This window comes from Protobothrops mucrosquamatus, unplaced genomic scaffold (assembly GCF_001527695.2).
Source record: "Protobothrops mucrosquamatus isolate PMUCROS unplaced genomic scaffold, P.Mucros_1.0 scaffold_311, whole genome shotgun sequence".
Taxonomy (NCBI): domain Eukaryota; kingdom Metazoa; phylum Chordata; class Lepidosauria; order Squamata; family Viperidae; genus Protobothrops; species Protobothrops mucrosquamatus.
The window spans coordinates 259,075-280,094 of record NW_015386387.1 but is presented as its reverse complement, the minus strand read 5'-3'; the positions used below and the strand labels follow the sequence as shown (position 1 = coordinate 280,094).

General features: G+C 38.4%; 1 protein-coding gene across 2 annotated transcripts in view; it reads left to right on the top strand.

Moving 5' to 3' along the window:
- Window positions 1–16,221, top strand: part of LRRFIP1 (LRR binding FLII interacting protein 1) — a 234,461-nt gene extending 218,240 nt beyond the window's left edge. For both annotated transcript variants that reach the window (XM_015832181.1, XM_015832180.1), the window contains 2 exons: window positions 11,928–12,032; window positions 15,587–16,221. In XM_015832181.1, the coding sequence (XP_015687667.1) occupies window positions 11,928–12,032; window positions 15,587–15,697 (216 nt within the window). In that variant the 3' untranslated portion in view covers window positions 15,698–16,221. The remainder of the gene's footprint in view (window positions 1–11,927; window positions 12,033–15,586) is intronic.
- Window positions 16,222–21,020: the final 4,799 nt, after the last annotated feature.

The window sequence follows — 21,020 nt, the reverse complement described above, 5'->3', positions numbered from 1 at the left end:
CTCTCAAAGCATCACCAGACTGCTTAATTGTAAAGCATCAATTGTAAAGCATCACCAGACTGCTTAAAACAATATTAAAAGTATGTATTTTAAGAAAGAAAAATATTAGTAGAAATTTACTTAGTGCTGTTTGACCATAAAATGTGGTGTTGTTCTACATATGCCTGGCTGAACAGTGTTTGGAGTTGCCTCTAAATGGGTGAGGGATGCACTGTTCATATTTTCCTTGGAAGAAAGTTCTATAATTGGGGTGCTGTCTCTGAGAAGGCTCTGCTCATGGCTACTGTTCTATAAACCAAACCAGGGGGACCATCTGGTCTAAATGGATGCTAAACATAGATGATTAGGGGGCTGGAGGCTAAAACATATGACAAATGTTTGTGGGAATTGGGTGTGTCTAGCTTAGTAAAAAGGACTAGAGGTTCTAATATTTGATGGCTGCCACAGAGAAGAAAGGGTCAACCTATTTTCCAAAGCACCAGAAGGCAGTAATAGATGAAAACTAATCAAGAAGAAAACCAGCCTAGAACTAAGGACTTGTGAAAACAACTAACCAGTGAAAAGGCTTGCCTTCAGAAGTTGTGGATGCTCCATCACCGGAGGCTTTTAAGTAGAGATTGGATATTCCATTGTCTGGAATGGTATACGTCCCCTGTTTGAGCAGGGGCTTGGACAAAAGACCTCAACGGTCTCTTCCAACTCTCTTACTCTTTGAGAGAAGCGCTGCCAACCTCTCCCCCTCCCCTCGTCCCTTCCTGGGCACAGAGGGGAGGGAGGGAAGGAAGGAAGGAGGAGAGGGAAACAGGAAGAAAGAAAGGGAAGGAAAGAAGGAAGGAGATGGGAATGAAAAGGAGGGAGGCAGGGAAGGAGGGGAGGGAGGAAGGAAGGAAGGAAGGAAGGAAGGAAGGAAGGAAGGAAGGAAGGGAGATTGGAATAAGAGGGAGGGAGGGTCTGAGGGAAGTCCTGCCTTAGCACTTGGCCACCAGCAGCCCTGTTGCCCTTTTGCTATCCCCTGGTGGTCTCCCATCCTATTGCTGAGGATGATTTGGTTACAAAGCCAGGTCTCCTCGCATGGAGAGGGAGTGGGCCTCCCTCTGACCCATGCACTTTGCCCTCCTGCACCCACCATGAGCAACCTGGCCAAGGAGAGCGAGCACAGAAGCAGTAGCCTTGAGGAGGAAGTAAACACAGCTGGGCACCCCCTCAGGGAAGTGAGGCTAGAGTAGGCAGGGCTGTGAGGTCCTGGTGCCGTGGGAGCTCAAGGGCCGGGCTGGATGCTTGACCTCCACTGCCCAGGGCTCCAGGCAGTTTGTGCCACTGTCCAGGGCCCCCCTGCATGGCCTGAGGCTCAGTGAAACTCCTCCAGTGAACCATGCCCCGGCGCTCACCCCGGTCCCACCCACCCCTCTGCTGGAGACCCACAGATCCTTTCATTTTCTTCCATTATTGCTTCCATTTTTATCAGTTTCTTCTGATTTATCTTCCATTTTCTGAATTCTTTGTTCATTTTTAATAATCGTTTGTTGATGGGCATCAAATTGTGCCATTATGTCAAGCATTTGCTCATTTAGCTTTTCTAGGTTATTTTTTGTCTCTTCATGATTCTTCTGTATTGTTTCTTGAATTAGTTGTAATGTAGCTTGCATTTCTTTTTGAAAGTTATTTTGCTTTTCTCGTTGTAACATTGTTTCAATGGATCCCTGGCTTGCTGGGCTAGATGTTTCAGAAGAAGGTGCAGAAGAAGTTTTTCTCATAATTTTAGTAAGGTTTGGAGCACTCATTTTCAATTAAGATTTGTAAATTCACAGGGAGAAAAGAAAAAAAAGAAAAAAGGCCAACTGCTTTAGCCTAATCCAAATGTTCCAGTCAGTTCAAAAATATAAAAAGCCCTCTATTTCCAAATAGTTTCTATAATAGTTATATCCAGAATCAAAAGATATAATTGTAGAAAGCCTTTTCTAGTATAGAGTCACACAAAGTTCTTTTTGTTTACAACAGATATTAATCCAAGGTCAGCAATTTCTCTGATTCCTTTGGTATTATTGTAGTATCTTCTTCTTGCCACTAGATGTCCTTGTTTAACTGTAATGAGGTTACAGGTTTAAAAGGATTTTTTAAAAATACTTTCTCACAAAAAATAAACAGAAATCTTCCCACATCATAAAAATTAGCAAAGCTTTCTTTAAATCAGTCCCAAATTCTTTTTCTATATATTCTTTTGTATTCCTTAATTTCATTCCCCCATTTAAGATTTTTTCACCGCTTTTAATTCCCCAAGTCTTCCTTGGGTCTTTGCTTTTAGAAATTGTCCAATCCAGGGATTTATATTTTTAAGTCCATAGGGAAAAGGAAATAAAAAATAATCTCACCCAGATCTCAACACGTTGACAATCAGCTGTTCAGCGGCATGCTGTGGCTTGCCACATTCTTCACTTTCTTTCCAGGTTGTCTATGACTTGGGCTGTCTGTATGTTTACTGTCAGCCTTTTTCCCGTCTGTTTAAAGCATTTCCTTGGTTCGATTGGGCCAATCACCATTGGTTCCAAGCTCCCAAGGCTTCCTTTCCTCTTCACCACCTCTCCAGGGCAACTTTCTGACCCCTTAGGGTCTCTGGACAGAGCAAAATTGGACTAGGAAACTGGAGCCCCAGTTTCTTTTGTCCGTACCATCATAACACCAACCAGAAGTCTCTATACTGTCAAGTTCTTAATATCTATTCTAACCTGTATCTACATTTTTGAAATTTCTCCTCTTCATTTCAGTCACTCTAGAGCAGGGCTTTTCAACTGATGGTATGCGTACCTCCAGTGGTAAATTGGTACCTGGCAGATGGTATGTGACCCTGACAAGTGTAGTGGGTGGAGAGAATGAGCTAAAGTGGTGCAGCACAAGACTTGCCGTGAGAGAGTCATCAGGAGCTGCAGGGCTCCTGGGTTGAGACAAAGGCCCCAGGATTGGCACTTCTGGCACACCCGGAAGAGAAAGGAGGAGGAGGGTGGAGACAGAGGATATAAAAGGAGGCAGTTTTGGCAGGAAAGGGAGAGGAAAAAAAGATGCCAAAGAGTCAGAAGAGAAAAGGCTTTTGTCAGAGAAGCGGTGAAGAGAAAGAGAGGAAAGGCTTTTTGGGAGAAGTGTGTGTGATAGAGGAATGGCTTATTGGGAGAAGTGTGCATGTGAGAGAGGAAAGGCTTTTTGGGAGAGTGAGAGAGAGGAAAGGCTTTTTGGTAGAAGTTGTTTGAGAGAGGAAAGGCTTTTGGGGAGAAGTGTGTGAGAGCAAAGGTTTTTGGGAGAAGTGCGTGTGAGAGGAAAGGCTTTTTGGGAGAAGTGTGTTTGTAGGAGAGGAAAGGCTTTTCAGGAGAAATGTGTGTGAGAGAGGAAAGACTTTGGGAAAAGTGTGTGTGAGAGGAAAGGCATTTTGGGAGAAGTGTGTGTGAGAGGAAAGGCTTTTTGGGAGAATGTGTGAGAGAAGAAGGGCTTTTGGGAGAAGTGTGTGAGAGGGGAAAGGTTTTTGGGTAAAAGTCTGAGAGAAAAAGCTTTTGGGGAGAATGTGTGTGAGAGGAAAGACTTTGGGAAAAGTGTGTGTGAGAGAGGAAAGGCTTTTGGGGAGAAGTGTGTGAGAGGAAAGGCTTTTTGGGAGAAGTGTGTGTGAGAGAGGAAAGGTTTTTGGGTAAAAGTCTGTGAGAGAAAAGGCTTTGGGGGAGAATGTGTGAGAAAGAGGAAAGGCTTTTTGGGAGGGAAGCAGTGAGGAGAAAGAGGGAGAAGAGGAGAGGCTTCTGTGAGGGATCAAATGAAGGAACAGAGGTTGTGGAAGGAGAGGCCAGCAGGCAGTGAGAAAAGAGAGGAGAGAGAGAAAGGTAGAAAGGCCAACCAGGCACCTGACCACTAAGGTAGTGGTGCATATTAATAAATATGAAGAAATTCATCATATGTTCATCAGTGCAAAGGGAAAGTGATTCAGCAAAGGAACCGCCACCAAAGAAATTAAAACCGGCACCAAATCGAAAATATAGTGAAAATTATTTAAAATTTGGATTTTATTTTGTGTAGGAAAACTATCAGCAGCTTCCTGTTTGTGTTATCTGCAATGAAGTACTATCCAAGCATTCCATGAAGCCCTCTTTGCTCCAGAGACATTTAACAACAAAACATAAAGAGCACAGCAAAAAGCCAGTAACATTTTTCATGAAGAAGAGAGATGAAATTATAAAATACCGTGCTGCTTTCATGAAGTCCATAACCATCTCGAAAAAATGTCTGGAAGCATCTTATGCATTATCCTTGATAGCAGCTAAATGAAATAAACCTCACACAATCATTGAAGAAGTCGTGGTTCCACTGCCATTGCAATTGCTTCAATTCTCTTTGATGAAAAAAATGGCTGATGCTATGCATAATATTCTATGTTCTGATAACATTGTCCAAAGACGGATACAAGATATGGCCACAGATGTTATTCAACAAGTGGTGGAAAAGATCATAGCGGCAGAAAAATTTGCATTTCAATTGGACGTAAGCACTGACATCGCTGTTAATTGTCTTTGTGTGTGTTCCTGATTTGGATGATATATTGAAACATGTATTATTTTGCCGCCCACTACCTGGCAGAATGACTGGGGAAGAAATATTCACAATAATTGACACTTTTTTCAATGAACATGGAATCTGAACTTCGGGCGTGATAGCATGAGCTAAGACAAGAAACAGTTCCATTGTTTCAAATCATTGCAACTTGGATAGACATGCATTTGCTTCTAAATGGATGAGCCCATTGTTACATGAGATTTTGGAGGATCCTGCAAAAATAATAAAATTCATCAAAAGCTGGCCATTGAATGGACGTTTATTCCGACAATTATGCAAGTATTTGGATTCTGAGCACAGCACTCTTCTGTTTCATACAGAAGTATGTTGGTTGTCAAGAGGTGAAACATTATTAAGATTATTCAAGCTACGAGATGAAACACACCTGTTCCTGATGAAAGTTTTATTACCCCTAGCAGAAAAGTTTGAGAATGTCTTCTGGGTGTCCTCCCTTGCCTATTTGGCTGACATATTTAAAAAGCTAAATGAACTTAATTGGTCACTGCAGGCCACGGTCATAATGTGTTTATTATGGAAGACAAAGTTTGTGTATTCTGCAAGAAAATCTCTCTGTGGATAGGCCAAGTAAAGAAAGGAAATATTGCATCATTTCCCAATGTATCAGACTTTGTTGAACTAAATTCTGTTGTTGACACTGAAGACATTGAAATTGCCATCAAAAATCACTTGGAAAAATTGCACACCGAGTTTGCATTGTATTTTCCATTTTTGTCAAGAGATATACTGGAATTTGTTGGGTTGCATTGCCCTTCATTATAGACAATGTTGTGAACTCTGACCTTTCCTCTCAAGAGCAAGAAGCACTTATGGAATTGAATCAAACCGCAATTTGAAGGAACTTTTTAATGAAAAAACATTGACCGAGTTCTGGAGCCAAGTTGCAAAACTGTACCTGGAAGTGGGAGGAAAAGCTATCGTAGCATTACTGCCATTTGGTTCCAATACTTGTGCGAGAAGGCGTTTTCTTCATCAACTTGTATAAGAACTAAGGAAAGGAATTGTCTTCAGCTGGAATCTGATGTAATTCTATCAGTAAGCACTCTCCAGTCACAAGTACAAAGTTTAATGTCAGAGAAACAGGCACAAGTTTCCCATTACAAGTGTGGTAAGTGGTTGTACTTTACCACTTTTTTCCTTTTTTTATCAAGTTTTTGACACCTTGCTAAGACACTGGTGGTACTCGAATATTGTCATGTCCTAAAGGTGGTACAATCTGTGAAAAGGTTGAAAAGCCCTGCTTTAGAGCAAGTGAAAATAAGACAATCCAGACAGTTATGATGTCCCTTCTCAACCTTCTCTTCTCCAAGCTAAGCGTTCCTAAGCCTTTTAATCATTCCTCTTGGGACAGAGTTTCCAGCCCTTTCATCATCTTGTTAGTACTATTCTGTACTTGTTCCAGTTTATTAATGTCCTTTTTAAACTGGAATGTGCAGAACTGAATGCAATAGTTCAACTGAGGCTTGACTAAGGAAGTCTAGAGTGAGATAATCATTTCCCATGTACTCTACACTCCTCTTGATTCTCCTCAATATATAATTAACTTTCTTTGCTGCTGATGTATATGATATAACTGAGTTCCTCCTGGGTGCCTTTGCTTCATCTCTGCTGGTCAGGAATAGGATCAGACCTGACCACCTTGTATCTTACCCTCTGAAAAAAAATAAAATTGTAAGTAAAAAAGATTTCCCATAGCTGAATTTGTTAGTGCCAAGTCAAACTTTTATTTCTTAATCCTTTTTGTCCTTCCCATGCTGGTAGTGTGGGTTTTCCTGTTTCTCTATTTCAGTCAGGGTTAGGAAACTCCTCAATACACTCCATCAGAAACTCTCCCATCAGAATTGCCATTTGGATTCGATTTCACCATTGAGCCCTATCCAACAAGATGCAGTTCAGTGGTGAGAAAAGTAAGGTCTTGTACTTAGGCAAGAAAAACTAGAAGCAAAAGTACAGAATAGGTAGTACCTGGCTCAACAGTAGTGACTGTGAGAGGGATCAAGGTGCCTTAGTTGACCACCAATTAAGTATGAATCAGCAGTGTGCAGCAGCTGCCAAAAAAGTTAATGCAATCCTAGGTTGCATTAACAGAAAGATAGCATCAAGGTCAGAAGAAGTGATAATACCACTCTATAGGGGGGCTTTTCATCAGGCTCGCCTGATACGCCAGTTGCCCCCTTTCTGGATCGTGACGCTCTACGCACGGTCACTCAAGCCCTCGTTGTTTCCCATCTGGACTATTGCAACGCTCTCTACATGGGGCTCCCCTTGAGGTGCACCTGGAGGCTCCAGCTAGTTCAGAATGCGGCCGCGTGGGGGATTTTGGGGGCCTCTAGATACTCCCATGTAACACCTCTCCTGCGTGAGCTGCACTGGCTGCCTGTGGCCTTCCGGGTGTGCTTCAAGGTGTTAGTAACAACCTTTAAAGCGCTCCATGGCAATGGACCTAGGTATTTGCAAGACCGCCTCCTACCAAATACCTCCCTTTGACCAGTCTGCTCCCACAGAGAGGGCCTCCTTAGGGTGCCGTTGGCCAGTCAATGCCGGCTGGCGACCCCCAGGGGGAGAGCCTTCTCTGTGGCAGCTCCTGCCCTCTGGAATGACCTACCCCCCAACCTACGTACAACTGCGGACCTGCGCCTTTTTCGCCGAGCCCTGAAAACCCATCTCTTTCGTGCGGCCGGCCTGGCGTAGTCTTAATTAGGTTTTAGTATAGGTTTTTATTTGGGGTATTTTAGAGCAGGCCTTTATTTATTTAATTTGATTTTAGAATAGATATTTATTGTGATTTTTATTATTGCTTGTTCACCGCCCTGAGTCCCGTAAGGGAGATAGGGTGGTATACAAATCTAAATAAACATAAACAAACATATATTGCACTGGTGAGGCCACACATGAAATACTGCATCCAGTTCTGATCAACCCCAGACCTTGTGTTGGTGCAGAGAAGAGCAACAATGATAGTAAAGGATCTGGAGGCTAAATTGTATGATGAACAGTTGAGGGAGCTAGGTATATTTGGGCTATCGGGGAGAAGGATTAGAAGGGGACATGATAACTGTCTTCCAGTACTTGAGGGACTGTCACATAGAAGAGGGGATTGATTTATTCTCCAAACCAGCAAAGCGCAGGACAAGAAGTAGTGGATGGAATCTTGTTAAAAAGATCCAACCTAGAAGTAAGGAGAATATTTCTGACAGTGAGAACAATTAATGGAATAGCTTACCTCCCAGATTGGAGAGTGCTCCATCACTGGAAGTTTTTAAAAATGCACTGGACAACCATTTGACCCAGAAAAGAAGCAAGGGTTTTGAATTAGAAGACCTCCAAGGTCCCTTCCAAACTTATGATTCTGTGTTGTATGTGTGTGCATTAGGTTCAATATAGGAGTAGGATTTTGTCATTTACTCTTATCCTAGTTCCTTCCCCTACCAAAAGAGAAAATTGCCCTCCAAATGACAATTTGTGTCTGAGTAGGGGGAAAAAATTATCTGCAAATCTTTTGTCAATTGTCAGCCTCATGTCTACCCTATGTCATATAATACAATTTAAACTATATTCTACTAAAGAAAGAATGGGCAATATACTTTTACAATATGTTTTCCCATATATAGTTTTCTAAACATGATATTTTTTGCACAGTAATCTGTGAAGATTGTCCAGTGTGACTATAGTGCAACATCTTCATGTGTCTGGAATATTTTTGGCATCTTCTGGGAAATATGATTCTGTTTAGCATCAATTTGCAATCCTAAACAAATGCTTGTGTAACATGATTTAATTGTCTACCTATCAGCTCAGGAATCTTTGTATGCCAGCTTTAAGAAAATATTTCAGATGTTGTTTTTAAATGTTCCCATGTTCGAACAGAAATCTTCTCAGCCAGTTTTTGCCAGAAAACCAGTTCTTAAGGTAGCACACCTGTAATTCTGACAACCTTCTTAAGATCTTACTTGTTTGCCATCTTAAACCAAACTGTTTAGATTCATAGTTGCATTCATTTTGCCAGACTTCCAGGAATCTATATTTAATATTAGCTGATCAACATCTGCATTACCTCTTACTATAATTAGTTGCATCAAATGTGAGTCAACTACTGCGTCCAGATTGCCCTCTTCTGAGGGAAGAAGATAGAAATAAACTTCATAGATGGATGATATAGCCATCCCTTGGAGTCTGGATGGCAGAACAAATCATCACGTTACTGGACCATTAAAATGCTCCCTTTCCAGAGCTCTGCATGCAAAAACATGCTTTTAAAAATCTTGTTAACTCTTGTTACTTTTCTCTTGAGTGGATGAACCCTAGCTTCTTTCCTAAGGTTCCAGGTTTGCAGGAGGTATTCTGAGAGGCAGTGCATCATCCCTGGAGAAGCTGTAGAGATTTTTTAGTAAAGGTGTCCTAACCCCTTAGTATTGTTGGATTTTAAATATGCCAGAGGTTACATGTTGAGCTCATTACAATGTCATTTAGGACAATTGAAGAATAGAATGAAAATACCTCATTATCTCAACCCTTCAGAGTGACACAGTCTGTCTGGGGATCCATAATGACAGAGTGAAGAAGGGTCACACAATGGCTTCTCCAAACATCTCACCCAAATTTGAGGTAGGAGCAGGAAGCTTGGTATAGCTGGCTGCTCATATTCAGACTCAGACTATTCTCTCTTTTTTAAAAAAGATTTTATTGATTTTTTCTTACATACATATCATAATTTTTCAACCAACGTGCTATCTGGGTTTAAAAAACGCTAATACATATTTGATTCCTAATCCTTCATTCTTTCCTCTAGCCATTGATAAAATAAGTCCCAAGTTTGATAATATTCTGTTTCTTCTTTTTCTTTCAATCTCATAGTCAATCTGTCCATCTCTGCGCATGCCAGTATTTTTTTAATTATTTCTTCCTCTGGTGGTATTCCTTCATTTTTCCAATATTGCACAAACATTATTCTTGCAGCTGTTGTGACGTGTAAAATCAAATATAGGCTTTGTTTGTTAATCTTTTCTGGTATTATACCTAGTAAAAAAAGTTCAGGTTTAAAATCTACATGTTTTCCCAATATCTTTTCTAACCAAGTATGTATCATTTTCCAATAGCTCTTTGCTTTATCACATGTCCACCAAACATAATATGTGCCTGAATTATTTTTACATTTCCAACATCTATCTGACATATTTTTAAATATTTTTGCTAGTCTTGCTGGTGGCAGGTGCCATCTATAAAACATTTTATATACATTTTCCTTATACGAAGTTGACATTGTCAATTTATAATTTCTATCCCATATCTTTTGCCATTTTTCTAGTTCTATATTATACCCCAAAATTTTCACCCATCTTATCATTGTTTCTTTAACTTGTTCACTTTTCATTTCCAGAATTAACAAAAAGTTATACATTTTCTTAATTAGTTTCTCATCTGAAATTAACAAAATCTTATCAAATACAGTTTGTTTTTTGTAAAAGCCAAATAATTTAATGTCTTTTTCATATCTACTTTGCATTTGTAAATATGCCCACCATGACAAGTTGATACCCTGATTTTCCAGTTCTTGTTTAGATTTTAAATTCCCTTCAGAATTTAGAATATCTCTATATGTCCAAGTTTTTTCAAAAGCTACCAAGTTTGGATGTACAAATGCTTCCATAGTTGACAACCACCCTGGAATTTTCAATTTATTTTTTTCCCATACTGTTAACAATGCATTCCTTATATAGTGATTTTGGAAATACTTATGAACTCTGTTTTTCCCATACTATAAGAAAGCTTTCCACCCCAATTGTAAATCATGACCCTCCAAATATAACAACCTTTTGTTTCTGAGAGTTATCCATTCTTTCATCCATGTTGAAACAGATGCTTGATAATACAGAGCCCACTCCGGTAATCCAAAACCTCCATTTTCCTTAGCATCTTGTAATGTTTTCATCTTGATTCTACTTTCTTTCCTTGCCAAACAAATTTTAAAATTATGAATTTAAATCTTGAAAGAATTTTTTTTTGAGTTTTATCGGAATTGTTTGAAATAAAAATAGAATTTTCAGCAACACATTCATTTTCACTGTAGCGATTCTTCCTAATATTGACAATTGCAAATTTCTCCATCTTTCCAAGTCCAGTTTTATTTGATTCAATAACTTTGTATAATTATCTTTTTATTGTTGAACATCTTGCCGATAAGTATATGCCCAAATATTTGACCTTGTTCACTATCTGTAACTGCCTTTTTTGGCATTTTTTTTTTGTTTATCTGTGAGGTTCTTGACTATTACTTTGGATTCAGACTATTCTCATTTGCTTATGTGTTATATCTTTCTGTGCATATGATGATTCTCACCTGGATCAGAGCTGATGCTGTTAATGATGTTTTATTTATGCATGCAAGAATCAAAGTTACACATAGCAGACAATGCTTGACTTAAAAATATTTTTAAACATTCCTTGAAAATAAAACTGTTATGAACTCAATAGGAATGGGAATATTTTCAGGAAATTTGATTTCTTTATAATGTTGGATAAGCTGTAGCTTTAGCTTGCTGACTTTTATTAGCAACTGCTAAATCTAGATTGAAAGTTGTCTATTTCTTTAATTGCATTGTTAGCTCATCACCTAACAGGATTTTTTTTAAAAAAATTAAAAAATAAACCTTTACATTCACATTTGTTCCTACAGTTCAGGAGTCTGATTAGAGTCTGTTAATTAGAGCCTGTGCATTATCCCAGATGCAATTCCAAAAAGGTATTTCAGAACACTTGGAGGCTCAACTTATTTTAGGAAAAGACATAGTTGCTTTAAAGAGTTTGATGCTGTATCTGTACATCCACATTGTAAAGCAGCTTTTGGGGACCAAATCCAGCACAATTCATCTGTTAAATTATATTCTCTCTGCCACCAACCCAGTATATTTGTTTTGTTTTTTAAATTATGTACATCACCCGGTTTGCACTATTTTTTCAGTATTATATTTTTCTCTTATATTCTTGTTTTTGGGGATACAAAAAAGGGAGCAAGGAACTTATTTCAAGTTCTTAAGTTTATACTTTTTATTTTATTTTTTTCAAACCTTGAAGTAAAAACACGTTTTACAACCTTATCATTCCATGTTTACATCAACATTGTCATTTTTGGGAAGCCAGTTACTTCATAGGCAGCTTAAAAAGTAGTGTTTTTAAATTTTTAGAATTATGTGTTAATATTTATTTTGAAGCTATGATTATATTTGGAGTTTTATTAAATTTCATTTTCTGTTTATTTTGCATAGACAATCCTTTAAAATGAAGATGGAGTATATATTTTTATTAAAATAAATAATACTCTCCTATCATAGGTGTTACGATTAGAAGGTCAAGTTGTTCGCTATAAAACAGCTGCAGAAAATGCTGAAAGAATAGAGGATGAATTGAAAGCAGAGAAACGTAAGCTCCAAAGAGAGGTAATCTGCATTACTGTGTACTTTTGAAATCAGAAAAAGGATTGAATAAAAAAAGGTAAAAATTTAACATGAGTAATAGGACTTTAGACTAATCCTTTCTATATTAAATGAAAACTTTTACAGCATCTAATCATGAATAATGTCCCCAAAATTACCTTCTGCAGATTAGAGTATTTTATATTTTCTTCCTGCATGTGCCAAAGCTAAAAAAAAAAAGCCCTTTTCAGATACTAACTAAATAAAGGAGATAAAGCAAGTTGCTATAGCTTACTTACTAAAAAGGGAATGGAATCTTATTAGTCCTCACTTGTGGTTCTGGAAAACAAAACAAAAAAAAATGAAGAAAAACAGAAAATGAAAAATAGATATTGCTCAAAGTTTTATAATATTATAAATGAATGAATGAAATACTGTAATCATAGCTGAATTCAATGCTAACACAATATAAAGATACACAATTTACTAATAATCTCAGATTATTTAAATTGTGTTAGCATTGAATCTCAGATTATTAGTTCCTTTTCTATGTAGGATGATTATTCAGGAAAAGCTATTAGCTTTTAACAACTTGATTTTCAAGATGATAAATTAAAATAGCAGGCAAAACATTTTAACATCTGCATTCATTAATCATTAACACCTGCATTCATTAATCAGGGCAATGGGGTGGCTCAGAGGTTAAGACACTGGCTTGTCGGCTGGAAAGTCAGCAGCCCAGGTTCAAGATTCAAACACCATGCAAAAGGGTGAGCTCCTGTCCTCGCTCCAGCTCCTGCCAACCTAGCAATTTGAAAGCATGCAAATGTGAGTAGATAAATAGGTACCACTTTGGTGGGAAGCTAACACCGAGTGCTATATCATGGTCACATAACGGAAATGTCTTTGGACAGCCCTGGCTCAGCAACAGGGACTCATTTACCTTGTTTTATTCATTAATTAGTTTTGTAATTTGTCTAATATGTATAATTTCAGTTTATTTAAGAATTCAAGAAATATGATTCATAAAGAGAACCAGCTCTGGATTCAAACGTGAACTGAGAAAAATCTTAAAGTTTAGATACCAGTGTATCTGTGTGCACCTTAAAGAATTTTGCCTTTCCATTTGCTATAAATGATATTTCTAATTTCTCCATCTTAATTTGTTTAGAAAGTAACTTTTTCGTGACTATACCAGCACATAGGTTTTAACAAAGGAAAGCAGGTCTTGTTTTTATATATATTGGGATTAAGTTTTTAAGTTTTTAATAATATTATTGAAACTTTAAATTTATCACCTAGTATATTGTGAATATGCTGAACCAAAAGAATTGTTTTGTTTAATCAATATGTTCTTCTCCAGAGATCTGAAACTGCTGATATTATATGCTAGTTAGTATTTCTTAGTGGGAAGTAATTTATTCAGAAATTATGAAAATGCATGTTTCCATTTTAACATTTCTTCTCGTAACACCATTTTTTCTTGTTTAAAGCACAGGAAACAATTGGTTCTTTAAGTATATTTTGCATATTTCATGTCTAGTGGTCCAGCAGATATACATTCATATTGAAAGTTCACACATTCGTAAGATAGTGGGGTATAAAATATCCTACATATGAAATGATTTATGTTTATAAATTTTCAGAGATATAGTGAAAACTAGAGTTTCTTGCTGTCTATAATTTCTATCAAGTCCTTCCCACGTACCAGGGACAGCCTTGATGTTGTTAAAGGTGTTGTCACTTAAAGACAGTTCAAAATTACATTCCCCCCCCCCTGCCCAAAAGCTACTTACAACTTGGTTTCAGAGTTACAGCCATTGCAGTACCCCACAGTCATGTGCAAAACATTTGGGCAGATTTGTCCTTATGACTGATCACAGGGAAGCTGCAGTAGATCTTGCAAAGTTGGAATTGATTGATTGAACTTTTTAGTCCCACCCAGTCTGCCGTTACCACTGCAGCCACGCCCACCCGGCACTCGACGATGCATAAGTGGGTTTTGGGTTGCAGTTTGGGCACTCAGTCTCTAAAAGGTTCGCCATCACTGGACTATACTATACATACTTACTTTTGGAAGATTGTCAGAGTTCTGGAGCTTGCATTGTGAAGAACAGCAGGCTGCTCTACTCCTCGGAATCCTGCAATGAATTGTCGCTGTTCCAAAAAATGGTGCTCACTTCTGGGATGGTGCCATGTAGCCTGCAGGGACATTGAAGGGCAGAGTAGTCTGCCCTCCTTCCCAAACACAAGCTCCAGTAATCTACAAAATGTGAGCAATTGTGGGGTGGGTAGGAGGATGTGGGTATAGGACATTTGTCTTCTATAGATTTCTGGCACACATATTGGAGAAGGGGAGCAGGCCACTCCATTCCTTGACCTCCCTAAACCGCATGGCTTCATCTGGGAAGGGGCAGCAGAGCAGCCACAATTGTGCCCACATAAGTGAGCAGTCAGGGATGGGGAGGAGGGTGTGGGAGTAGGCCACTTAGCATTTGGAGATCTATAGAAGGTAAATGAGCAATCAGTGATAGAAGTTGGGGTGGATGGTGTGGGATCTGGTCAGATAGGAAGCAGGCCCAAGGCCTGTGGGCACTTCTATGATAGGAACAGAGCAGGTGCCTCTGGGTGGAGGAGGCAGCTTTGGGGCAGGCTCCCTAGGCTCCCCCCAGGACCTCCCCTGAAGCACCCTGTGCTCTACTAAATGATCACAAGGGAAAGAAGAGATAGGGGTTGTTAAGTGGTCACACAATCACCTTGCTTAATGACTATCATGAGTTGTCATTACAATGGGCAGACTCCATTCTGGTTGTTAGTCGAGCATTACCTATACACTGAAATTCATGTTGATTATAAATTTTCAGAAACAAGTTTCTCCCTCTGATGCCCTTTGCCAACCAAAAAAATGTATTATAAAATGATGTATTTTTATTAATCTAGAAAAAATCTACCTCAACTAATATGTTCTGTTAGATTAAGGCATATTGAATCTGGATTTGGTTTTTCAGAATCTGTCAAATGTAATATGTGGCTGGATAATACTGCCAAAAAATTCTGTAATGGGCACCTAAACCTTCAAATCAGCAAAGCTTGATTGCTGATGCATACTTTCCCTCAGATAATCAAAGAAAATCTTGACTATTCTGACATCAGTCCCAACTAAACTCTTTGTTCAGAGCTTGTCAGAGCAGATCTTCTTTAGTTGGAAATAAAAAAATTAACATTATTTGTGTCCCTATTCCTATAGAAGAAATAAGATGGAATCGTGGTATCCTTTTAATCTAAGTTGAAGGATTAAATCTGTAGACATGTACAATATATTAGCAAAAAGACATCTTAAACGTTTAGAGCTTAAAAATGAATTTGTAAAAGTTTTCCAGATATTTTCTGTAGGCATTGATCCTATTTGAATGATACCCCAGAAGATAACCTGAAGTACCTCTTAAGCTGAAAAAGATTTCAAGCAAGCTTTCTTTTCCATCTGGCATAATATTACAATTGTTGCTGAAGGTCGGGGCATGCTACTATTTTCTTTACCTTAATTTGAATAAAATGTCTCTTTTAAATGTTTTTTTCAGCTTCGTTCAGCATTAGAGAAAACCGAAGAACTTGAAGTAAGTAATGGCCATCTAGTTAAACGGCTAGAGAAGATGAAAGCCAATAGAAATGCTTTACTCTCTCAGCAATAGATGGTAACTGTTGCTGGGGCTATTGGACTGATCGACAACCATGCCATCCAGGCTTACACCTGTATCTGTTTGGGATGCTTTGGTTGTGTCATACTTCTGAAGACAACACAGCTCATGTACATGAACCTATTTGACCATATGCCAATATCTTGAAGATTTGGTTATGCAGATTCTGAACTGATAACTGCGTGATTATGAACAGCTGTCTCAGATTCAATACTGTAGCTGTAAGCAATTCAATAAGCACATTATATGTCTCTTTAAGTCCTCAATTTGATGTGGAATTTTGAAAACAATATTGAAAGAAAAATGTTTTAAAAAAATATACTGGAAATTTGAATGTTTTTTCTTTCTGGAAATTAGTATATCCTTATCATAGTATATCCTTATCAACTTCTCATGTAAGAAACACTGGAACCACAAGCCATTGCAGAGCAAATGTTCAGTTTTGAAATCATGGATGAAGATGGTCTTGGAAGCAAAAGTGACCTTATAAATGGACTTCATCCAATAAAACTTTATAAGCAATTTTTCTCCTCTTCATTCATAATTACTTCTTTTCAGGGTCAATAGGCAATAACTTCACTTTTAAAAAAAGAAAAAAGTTTTTTTTATTATTTAATCTCTATTTGGAATTCAGTTAAATGATTTCTTATAAAGAATGTGATGTTGCAAATAAAGGGCAAGCCAATGTTTTAAAAGTTGTATACTATTTCATATTTTAATTATGTTTGTCCTTACTAAATACAATCTTGATTACCTATCATGCAGTGCCATAGGTTCGCCACCACTGGCCTAGGGTAATGTTCCCAAAGGTGCTTTTTTCACGAGTAAACTGGACTTTCTTTTTTTTTTTGAGTTGCCTCATGAAAAAAGCAGCTTTGGGACAACAGTGACCAGGATAACTGAGAATCTCCATAGACGCCTAGGGTAGTGATTCTACTAACAGAATAAGGTCCATAATGAATTGGCTATACAGTATTTTGCACTATTATCTCTTAATATCTTAAGTATAGAACTTATCCCTAAACTTTTTAGTAGCATTTGTGAAATGCAACGTGAAAACAATGTGGCGATTATAAATCAGCACAGAATTGTCTAGAATAAGTTTTGCCATATTATATCTAATTGTTTGGGTAACTTCAAAAGAACAGGATAGAAAAATTGGACGTGTGCCACACTGTTCCCAAAAGACCTATGATGGTATTATTATTGTCTTGGGAGATGAGGTGAAGGGCATGTGTATGAAACTTAAAAAGCAGTTGTGCTAGTTTGGAAAAATGAGGTGATTATAAGGGAATGCAACTCAACAGAAACAGATGCAAAGTGTTTTTACATGGGAAAATATGAAATGCATAGGTATAGGATAAAAGACTTGTGAAAAGTTTCTTGAAACTGAGCTGAGCAGAAACTGAGTATCAAGTAAAAAAGACATCATTTTATCCTGCAAAGGTATGCTGCATTGTAGTATAGGTTTCAGGTCAAAATTACCCTGGTATTTAAAAGTTTTACAAAGGTATTTAATGAACTTTTTAGGCAGCACATATTGACATATCTATTATATAGCAGTGCAGAACAAACAGAAAAAAATACATTGAGATGCTGATTTTGTGAACATTTATTTTAAGGTGACTTTAATGTCAAAATCTAATGCTCTTTTGGCAAGCAGTTCAAAAAGGTACATTAGCTATCATAGCCAGTTGGGAAAAGGCATAAATCTGGAGGCTGTATGTTAGGAAATTTTAAGTACATTCACATAATGGTGATTAATCAGATTCATTATTGATTTTATTCCAACACTTTACAGAAATACAAATGGCTAGAATAGATAAAAAAAAAACACACACAAGATAGTTCACACATGCTAAGAAATTCAAATAATCTGAGAGCTATCCCCCTACTCTCCCCCAGCCAAGTTCCTTTCCCACAGTCCCTTTAGAGCTCCATTACAGTTTGGCAGTCTGAAATACCTAGTACAGTAGGGTCCAGCATTCCCAGCTGCTATACTGGAGTTTCATGGAGGACTCTTAAGAAAATGCTCCAGTATGTCCATTTTTTCTCAGTGTTCTCTGGTGATCCCAGTTTGCTCAAAAGACCATATTCACATCCCTCAGTTGCATCAGTCAACTTTCATCTTACAATCTTTACTCAAGTCTTTTGCAGCTAGTGCAGAGAAAGACCACCAAGCTTGTCTTTATTCACTTTGCAGCTGTCAAGTTCTCCCCCTTTCCTCGCCATGGCTTAGTTGCCCTTCTGGCTCCAAAACAATGGCCTGTATGTATGAGGGGAAAGAGGATAACCTTACTGCACAATCCACAGTCCATTCAGAAACAGAAACTACAGTCTCAGCCATTCAAGTGGGAGATCCCAATAGTTCTAATGAAAGTGGTTGCATTCGTTCCGGTGGAGACTGCTGCAGGGATGGCGGCGTTTTCTAGCCGCCCGCCTGGGGCTGCGTCAGAGCCGGCAAGAAGCAGCGATCATCAGCTGCTTCTCGGCTTGGAACCTCGTCCCTCGGGCTAAGAGGGAGGGGTGAGCTGGCCCGGATAGATTGAGCTCCCTCTCTCCCCCCTTTTCTTTTTTGGGGGGTAGATAGGTGAGAGCTCTCTCAGAGTCTGGGCTTTCTCCGCACCCCATGGTGCCTTTGTTCCTTTTCGGAGGAGCAAAGCCAGCTGCAGCTTCCACTTTTGCTATTTGAAGATTTTTTGTGAGAGTAAATTTATAAGCAGACGGAACTGACCAGGAGGATCGGATTTCAGGTTGATTTAAGACTTTAACTAAGAGAATATTAAAGCATCTTCATTATTTTTTAAAATTTAAGCAAGAAGAAAATGGCTGCGGAATTGCCGTCTCTTTGTATTAAAAGGCGTTGCTAAGAAAAACTTTTACTTTTCTTCCGGTTACTGAATGGACAGAGATACATTGTAAAGATTTTTTCAGTTTATTGAAAGTATAAGGTTTTTTTTCTTTTATTTTATATAATGAAGTTTTGAAAATGGCTTAAAAGGTATTGGAACCTTTGCTTTTCTTATTTAACTTTTACAATAGTTTAAATTTAGAATGTCTTCACTTTCACTTCACCCATCAATTACACTTAAAGACGTACAGGACATTTTGATGCAGATAGTACAAGAAAGTACAGCATCTGTCTTTCAAGGTTTTACAGACTGTATGGAGCGACGGGTGGATGAAAAGGCTGAAGGGATGGAGGACAGATTCGTAAAAGCAGAAGATATTGTGGAATTGGTTCAGAATGATATGCTTGGAGACATGGAGCCTGTTCTGAGAAAAGGATTGAATAATACACTGGAAAAGCTGAGAGAGGAAGCTGCGACCCTGAAGAAATTTTGAGAGAAAAAGTTTATAGAGTTTATCTAGGGGCCGCACGTCAGAGAAATCCACCTAGAGATGTTGCTGTTTGTTTTTCTAGAAAATCCTGCCACAGTAAAATCACACAGGCTCTTTATCAGCAGAGATCTCAGTTAACAACACGACTTAAAAGAATAGAAGGAACGTTTGAACAAAGAATGTATATAAATGAAAGGAGAAAAGCAGTAAAAAGGATTTCAATTGCAACATTTGTCCGTTTCAGAACCGGTGAAAGGAGTGAGATTGGGTGGACAGATTTATAAGGAAAGCTTTGGAAGTTTTTTATACTGATGGCTTGAATTTAGAAAGAAAGACAATATTTGAAATAATATAAAAACGAGGAGATGAATTTGTAAGAAATTTACTAAAAGTATTTGAGAACTGGAGGTTTGTTTTTTTTAAGGAATTTTTTTATTTTGTAGAAATGGCAAAGATTAACTTTAAGATATTTGGGTTTAGGGATTTTTTTCTTTTAAGGAATTATTCATTATGAAAATTGAAATAGAGTTTCTATTTATTTTAAGAGTTTTAAGAATGTATTACAAAAAATAGAGAATATTTTATTACTGAAGAAATTTATATATTTTAAAGGAGTATTTGAGATTAAAGATTGAGATAGAGCTCATATAAGAGAATTTATAAAATTATTAAATGAGCTCAATTTTATTTGAGATATAATTTGTAATTTATTATATAGAGCTCATATAAGAGAATTTTTAAAATTATAGAGTATGATTAAATGGGCTCAAAATATTTGAGAATTTTATTGGAGATATGTGAAACAATTTGTAATTTATTATTATGGTTTTTAAGTGATAGATATAGTTTACTTTGTAACTATTTTTATTGGGGATTATGGAAGATAAGAAATGAATAGCAGCAAGATGATTGGTTGTTTTTATTTTGTAGAAGTGGCAAAGATTAACTTTAAGATATTTGGGTTTAGGGAAGATGGATAGATTATGTCAGAATCCAAATATATTCCATCTCTAGTTATCAACTATGAAAAACCGCATTTCTGCCTTCTCTGGATTCTGTCATACGAGGAAGGGAAGGGGGTGAACAAAGGGGCTTTATGGCCCTCACTTCCTTCAGCCTACTTCAAAGGGACTGGATGTGGATATCACCAAAAGGACTAACAATAACAATGGGGGTCATTAGCTTTCATGTAATCCTTTCTGAAGTCTCCTCCCGGCAGTGAGAAAAAGGGGGTGAGAATGTAATGCCTGGGATTGTCGCTGGGAGAAGGGGGTGATGGGGTGTGGCTAATGGGGGATCCCTTAAAACCTTGAATGGGAGAGCTTGGGCCCAAGTCCTGTCTAGAATGCCTGCATCCAGCTTTCTCTTAATAAAGATGCCTGTTGGAAGAAATATTCCAGGAGTTCTGTCTTCTTAAGATGCAAAGTGGGGTGGGTCCTTACATTAGACAGGACTTGCAAAATTAGTCCACCTGGAAGGAAGACCCTTGCCAGGGGACTTTGCAAAACTTACCATGTCAGACAGTGGAGCAAGGAAGGGAGAAAACTCCCCGGAAAGGGAGCCGCTGCCCCGGCTGAAACCCTGCCAGCTGTCGGGATCTGAGGTCAGAATCCTCAGGAGAAGAGGTGGTGGAGACACGGGACCACAAACCTCGGTGGTCAATGGACGTTGGAAAGAAAGGCGAGTGGGGAAAGAAATCAAGAAAGGTGACTCTGAGATGGGGGCCCAAACAACCAGAATGGAAGCAGGAGATGGAGAAGTCCCTGCACGCAAGTGAAGAAGAAGGGAGCTGGGCACTGTAATCGGGCTTGATCCTAGAGAAAGCAATTGACCTAATGAAGCGAACTCTCAGCTCCCTAGGAGAGGAGAATCCTGAGCTCTACGCCCGCCCCAGCTCCTGGAGCCGCAAAGGGAGAGACACCGAAGGGGAAGTGGAACCTGCAGCCCCGGGGACATCTGCTGATCCAGTAGTCCC